The sequence below is a fragment of the Amaranthus tricolor genome, chromosome 1, assembly GCF_026212465.1.
Source record: "Amaranthus tricolor cultivar Red isolate AtriRed21 chromosome 1, ASM2621246v1, whole genome shotgun sequence".
NCBI classification, from domain to species: Eukaryota; Viridiplantae; Streptophyta; class Magnoliopsida; order Caryophyllales; family Amaranthaceae; genus Amaranthus; species Amaranthus tricolor.
The window spans coordinates 38132576-38139782 of record NC_080047.1 but is presented as its reverse complement, the minus strand read 5'-3'; the positions used below and the strand labels follow the sequence as shown (position 1 = coordinate 38139782).

General features: G+C 35.5%; 1 protein-coding gene across 1 annotated transcript; it reads left to right on the top strand.

The window, feature by feature from the left end:
- The first annotated feature begins 1060 nt into the window (after positions 1 to 1060).
- Positions 1061 to 6791, top strand: LOC130817119 (probable prolyl 4-hydroxylase 4). The gene is made up of 7 exons (XM_057682893.1): positions 1061 to 1300; positions 1399 to 1456; positions 1563 to 1667; positions 4934 to 4991; positions 5596 to 5771; positions 5953 to 6025; positions 6267 to 6791. The coding sequence occupies exons 1-7, from the start codon at positions 1170 to 1172 to the stop codon at positions 6554 to 6556; spliced, it is 891 nt and encodes a 296-aa protein (XP_057538876.1). The 5' UTR covers positions 1061 to 1169; the 3' UTR covers positions 6557 to 6791.
- Positions 6792 to 7207: the final 416 nt, after the last annotated feature.

Genomic DNA, 7207 nt, shown 5'->3' with positions numbered 1-7207 from the left:
GAGGAAATATTAATTAAGGTATAAACAACAGCGGAAAAGAAGTGTATAAGCTCTAATGAAAATTATTAAAGGAAAAGGGATATTTTATAAGAAAATCACACAATATTTTATTAGAGTTAGTGCATGCATTTATTTAATTTAGTACTCCACTTGAGAACTTAGTTGCGTTTGTTAACCAGACAAGTTAACAAAATCTGAAAAAAATAAGTTTTTTTTTACGAAAATTATAGAATAAGTTTTTGGGTAATTTTAATTTTCAAATATATGTCTCCATGTTAAATGTAAAATCAAGTATTTAATCGCTGTTATTGACAACAAATAAAAAAACTGGTTAAAAAAGAAGTTAAAAGTTTTTTTCGCTGTTACTAATTGCTAACAAAAAGAAAACAATAGGCTCATAGCTGTTATAGGAGAAAAAAATATATGAAGTTATTTCGCTGAGCCTCTTATGAACAACAAACAAACTTAGTTTTGTTTTTGTGTCCTTTCAAATAGTATGACGTTGTCTCCCTTTTGCTTGATGTTACTAACGACGAACGACGTTGTGGTAAATGTTTTTCTTTTGTTCGTTGAACAACGAATAATCCTTGACCCTAGGCTCAGATACAAAGACGTATATTTTGAAAATTAAAATTTTTTAGATTTTTTTAAAATTCTCATTTTATTTTCACAATTAACAAGTCGTCGTCGTCATCATCATCATACCCAGTGTATCCCGACCATAGAAAACTATAGTCAGGGTCTGGGAAGAGAAGGACGGCAACAACTCATACTCATAAAGGAGAGCGTGGCCAAAGAGTCTCCCGACTCGAGAAAAAATAAGAGAGGTTTTTACAACGTCTAGGGCCGAGTGAGGCTGAAAGTAACTCCGAATGCTTACATCGTATCGTCCAAGTGTAACCCTTAATAAAAGTAGATACAATACAATATAAATAAAATAAATCAAAATTAACAATAAAAAAAAAACAATATTAATAATAGAACGAATAAAAACCATAAAACAACAACAAGAATAATAATAATAACAATTTAACAAGTGTGATTGCCAAATAAAATTACAAAATAACACATTTTCATTGAGTTTCTCATGTTTGGTGTTCCTGGAGCGGGTAGACTAGAGAGTGAGATACACCCTATCAGATAATTAAACCCCATTTCTACACTTCACCATGAATTGGGGATCTACTCTACAAATTTTGCTCTTAATTTTAGTTTCCTTGCTGTTTGATGGATCTATTAGCTCGTCAACGCAGTTCAAAATTGATCCTTCAAAAGTCAAACAAATTTCATGGAAACCCAGGTTAAATTTCCTGTTCTTTCTATTTTCTGTAATTCCTCTTCTGGGTTTTAATAATATAGTATTAATTCGATTTGGGTGTGTTAAATTGTTGAATTCAGAGCATTTGTTTATGAAGGGTTTTTAACTGATGAAGAATGTGATCATTTGATTTCAATTGTAAGTTTCAATTTTTTCTAATTGCGCTTTTTCGTTTTCAATTAATAGTATGGAAATCCCACTATTTTCAATCTTGTTTATCTTTGTAATTGTTGGGTTGTCATAGGCGAAATCGGAATTGAAAAGGTCAGCTGTAGCAGATAATGATTCTGGAGAGAGCCAGCTTAGTGAAGTTAGGACTAGCTCTGGTGCTTTCATAAATAAGGCCAAGGTTTGCCCTTTTTTCTCTTTGATTGGACATATTTTGTTTATTGATTTGGTAGTAATCTTGAATTCTCTGCTTGTTAAGCTGATTGTCTGAGATTGTTCTGATTTCTGAATTGTTTCTAGCCATTTTTCTTGGGGTGAATGAATGGTATCCAAACTTTGTACCGATGTAACATGGTTCGCCTCCTCATCTGCTTTTGAATTTATTATCCCGTATGAGATTAGCGAATCATGGGAATTGCTTTTGAACTTATTGAACCATGACCAACATTTTGTTTGTAGAGTAACATATTATGGGGGATTTCTATTTACATTGCATTTTGTTTATTGGGTTTTCTAAATCAAGGAGGTTAAAGGTTTTGATTGACCTTAATCTGAAGAGAATTTCCCCCTTTTTCCAATAGCAACAAAAAAGTTGTAGGCTGGGATGAATTGTGTAAGCATAATCAAATTTTATTTAACTTTGTGCGAGGGCTAAATCACAGGGTGATCTTGATCAAATTATACTCATTCTATGGCATGCACATTAAAGGGAGATAGTGGGTATGTATTGGGGCTTGAGTACTTGAGATTTGGGACATTGATTGAAGTAAGAGTAGAGGTGCAATGGGGTGCCTCGGACAAGACGCTAGCAAGCGAACTGTGCCCCGATACATAGTGTTCTAAGGAGCAGGCATAAGCACAATGTAATCAGAGGCACTAACATGTTTCTGTTATGATACAAGATATTGGACACGTATTGTCCTTGAGAGGAATCTTCTTATGCTGATTCTGTGGGCTATTTAAGAGGCAAATGAAGCATCGGGGTTATGTTGTGGCCATTACAAAGAGAAAAATAGGGTTTTGGAGAGCTTAGAGAGTCTTCTTTGTATTATTGAGTGAACTTCATTTAAGGAAGAAACTTTAAACTCTAGAGAGTGAGTTCTTTGTTTGTGAGTGATATTTAGTTAGTGTATTATTGAATAGTTAATGAAATATAATCCCATTTGATGGGGAGGTGTCCAAGACACCATTAACACTTGTGTTCATGGTTGTTTGGTTTTTTGCTTGATTTGTATTCTGTGTTTTTCTTGCATTTTCTACCTTCTTATTCACCATTGTATCTTGAGTGAGTGAAAGTTGGATTTTGGTGAAGGAAGACGACGAGTGAAGGGACGAAGTTTCATATTTCACTTTTGATGGGAAAATTCCATTGAGGACTTGTTAGTTCAACAAGGCATTGATGAGGCTCTTGAGAAGATAAAGCCAACATCTATGGATTAGGAGAAATGTACATCTAAGATGAAGAAGAAGAATAAGAAGAAGAAGAAGAAGAAGGCAGTGAGCATTAGCCGACTTGCCATTGCACCCAAAATCAAGTATAACTACTTGAAGGAGACGGATCTAGGTGTGTTGTTGGAAAGCCTCAAGCGGTTTATGCTTCGAAGTGTCTTACTAATAAACTTTGCTTGAGGTAAGAGCTGTATTAACTCATGAAGGAGGATGATACGAGTATGCAAGATCACATAAACACATTCAACCAAGTTGTTTGTCAATTGTTGAATGCGAGTGAGAAACTTTTGGATGAAAAATATGCTTTATATCTTTTGGCTTCTCTTTTTAAAGAGTTATAAAAATATAGTTTAAACTTCGCTCATTTGGAGGAAGTCTATTACTTTTGATTAACCATTGGTGCATTAAGTCATGATGAGATGTAACAGGGATGAGAAAAAGTGTTGGAGAAAGCTTGTATGGTGAAGACTCTATAGGAGGGGAGCTAAGGAGATGGTTCACCAAAGGAGGGTTAAGTCTTAAAGAAGGAGTAACTACGGTAACAAGGAGTGTCTATTGTTAGAAGAAAAGCATATTAAAATGATGTGCAAAAAGATGAAAGAATTTATTGATGGAGGAGAGACTTATAGTAAGGAATGAGTGATTAACTCTGATTGTTCAGTCCACACATGTTGTGAGAAAAAGTTCACTTAGTTTGAGGCCTCTTATTTTACCAAATAATGAGAGAGTGAAGGTGAAAGGTATTGGTGAGGTTGTTATTGTGACTATAATAGTGTCAAGAGGAGACTTGGTAATGTGAGGTATGTGCTTAAATATGAGAGGAATCTCATTTCATTGTGTAGGTTAGAGGCAAGTGGATGTTCTTTGAAGGCTATTAGTGGGTCTTTAAAAGTCATTAGAGGGAGCATAATGCGTATGAAGGGGAGAAAGAGTGAGAGCACCTTGTATATACTACAAGTACGTGGTGGTTGCCTAGGCTATAACATTGATGATAATGTTTATTACTCACCAAGAAGGTTACATTTGTTGATGATGGGAGATTTAGCTCTGAGGGGAGATTGTTAGTGCAAGAGTCAAATCAACAAGTGTTGAGGGTGATTTTTATCACATTATAACTTATTTCATGGCATGCACATTAAAGGGAGATGGTGGGTATGCATTGGGACTTGAGTACTTGAAATTTAGGTCATTCACTGAAGCAAGAGAAGGGGTGCAATAAGGTGCCTCGAACAAGACAACAAAAAGCAAATAGGTGCAATGATGCATAGTGCTCGAACGAGTGGGCATAATGCTGTTTTCTTTTTCTTGCGTGATACTGATGTTCGACACATATTGTCCTTTGGAGGAATTTTCGTGCTGATTTTGTGTGCTGCTTAACAGGTCAAATGAAGCATTAAGCTTATGTGGTGGCTATCACAAAGAGAGGAATAGTTTTAAAGAGCCTATAGAGTCTTTTTTATATTAGTGAGTGAACTCTATTATAGGAGGAAACTTTGAGCTCTAGAGAGTGAGGTTTTTGTTTGTGAGTGATATTTCATTTATGTATTGTTGAATAGTTAATGAAATATAATCTCATTTGAGGGAAGGTGTCCAAGACACCATTAAATCTTGTGGTCTTGCTTGTTTGGTTTCTTGCTTGGTTTATTTTATTCCTCCATTGTTATGCACTGTTTTTCTTGCTTTTTCTACTTTCCTATTCACAATTTGAGGTCCTAATCCTTTCATTTCAGTACATAAAATGCCATTTGGAATGGAAACACAGCTATAAAATGTTGTGGCGCTTGTATCTAACAGCAATGATTTGTCTGCTGTTTCTGTGATCCTGTATTTGTAATTCTGGTGAAGTCGGATGATGATTAATGAAATAGATTCTTAGAATTAGGGCTCAAATTAGTATAAAATATGACTTTGTATTGGTTGGCGTCACTTAGTAGGTACTTTAAGCTTGGCTTAGATTCTCCATGGGAATTGTCTAATTTTTATTTATTCCGTTTTCAGGATGAAATTGTTGCAGGTATCGAGCAAAAAATTGCAATGTGGACATTCCTACCAATAGGTTCTCTCTCTCTTTCTCCTCTCTCTTTTGATCAATGTGTGAGTGGACTCGGGTTTTGTCAATTCTTTTCCAGCAACTGTGGATATAATTTCAGTGAATTATATGATTTTTGTTGTGTCATTGCTATATCCGAAGTTGTGTTGTTATCAACGCTAATTATTAGTTCCGTTCTAGTGGCTTATCGTTATACCCTGCCGTAGAGAAACTCTCGCATAAAAACGATGTAAATAAAATCATGTCCTACACAGTATTAGAAGTAATTCATATTTGTATGGATATCTCAAATTTCAACGAAAATTCCCAAATCTTTCGAAATGCCCGTCTTACAAGGCTGCTTACGAAAACGCTTTTTGACGTTGGATGCTTCTATATTTCCTCTAGTTGAATTTGTTCTGCAGCGTGGCTGTAATGGAAGTTATCGAGATATTAAACGTGTCTCCGAATGTTTTCGAGTGAAAATGCTTTCGTTTTTCAACTTTACTTTATTGTCATGCATGGCACCGCTGTATGAACTTATCAATAAAATATGTTTAGTATGTGTTTTGTAGATGTATACTTCTTATGTGCTGCTGATTTTCTCCCCTTGTTGTTTTAATGCTTTTAGAGAACGGCGAAGACATACAAGTTCTCAGATATGAGGAAGGACAGAAGTATGAGGCCCACTACGATTACTTTGTCGACAAGGTTAATATTGCTCGTGGTGGCCATCGTTACGCAACTGTCCTTATGTATCTATCTGACGTTAAGAAAGGTGGTGAAACGGTTTTCCCAAATGCAGAGGTTAGCCATATTTATTAAGCTTTAGTGCGTTGTTGTAAAACTTTTTCGTTTCTTAGGTTGTCTTGGTTGTTATACTTAATATGTCTCGCTTCAATGACCCACAATGTTACCGGGCATTTCTTATCGGTTTTGCAAATCCTTAAACTAATGAATCCAATAAATTTTTTTTTTTCATGTTCAGCTGTCGGAACGCCAAAAGGCGTCTATTGCAGCAAGTGATGATATTTCCGACTGTGGGAAGAGAGGCATTGCTGGTATACTCTTAAATCTATCTTATACAAATCCGACCTTTACATAATTTTTCCTTCTATAGGGACTTCAACGTCATTTTTCGTTTTAAAACTGTGACCGTTCAAATGATGCAAATGTCGGATTCTTCTAGAATAAATGAAATGTGAAGTTTTTAAAAGCGGATTATTTGGTGGGATTTTTTAGAATTAAATTTTTTATTTTTTTTGTATGCATTTATCTCACAATGCAATTACATGTTATCAGTGAAACCAAAGAAAGGGGATGCTCTATTGTTCTTCAGTCTGTACCCGAATGCAGTTCCCGATCAGATGAGTCTTCATGGAGGCTGTCCTGTGCTCGAGGGTGAGAAATGGTCAGCAACCAAGTGGATTCATGTCGACAATTTTGAGAAAATCATCACGGATGGTTGTACCGATAACAATGACAATTGTGAGAGATGGGCTGCTCTCGGTGAGTGTAGCAAGAACCCAGAATATATGGTCGGAACTGCTGATCTTCCGGGTTACTGCAGACGGAGTTGCAATGTCTGTTAGTTTATACTCTTAATATCATCTCACAAAGATATGGCACTTGTAATTTTCGATAGACCGCTAGACGTACTTCATATGTAATGGCATCCTTATTTATAGACGGGCTATGTTGCTAACTTTTCTGCTTTCAACATAACAAAACTCTAAATGAACCCGTAAAATACCTTTTCCAATTTGTAATTCCGACAATGCACACATATAGAAAAGAAATTTTAAGTTACCGTCACTTCAATCCTAAGCGGTGCCTGTAGAGTATTATGAGTTAGTTTAGTGGTTGAGAATTTTTCCTTTTACTTATTGTGATTAGAGGTGTTCAACAGGCTGAGTTTGAACAAAAATGGGTCGGGTTGGGTTGGATTGGGTCTTGTAAATAATAAATGAACCGGGCTTTAAAACCCAGCTCAATACGACCCAAACAATTTTAGAAACGATATAGTAGATGCTAATAGATGGACTTATCTTGAGAAAATTAAGTTTGTCAATGAGTATGAGAATGTTAAAGAGTAACTGTTGCTATATGATTAGAAACTGCTATAAATGCTCTAAATATGGATTTCAGATGGTTATGTGTAAGACGACGTCATCCCAAACATCTCATGCTTTAGCTGGTAATCCTTTGATAGTAATTAATGTAACAAAGCCCATATTTCAAAA

Bases quoted from the DNA above. Each gene is read 5' to 3' on its own strand.
- LOC130817119 (XM_057682893.1), top strand. From the start codon at position 1,170: ATGAATTGGGGATCTACTCTACAAATTTTGCTCTTAATTTTAGTTTCC. The intron at 1,457-1,562 runs GTAAGTTTCAAT...GGGTTGTCATAG, and splicing joins GTGATCATTTGATTTCAATT to GCGAAATCGGAATTGAAAAG. The intron at 6,026-6,266 runs GTATACTCTTAA...ACATGTTATCAG, and splicing joins TGGGAAGAGAGGCATTGCTG to TGAAACCAAAGAAAGGGGAT.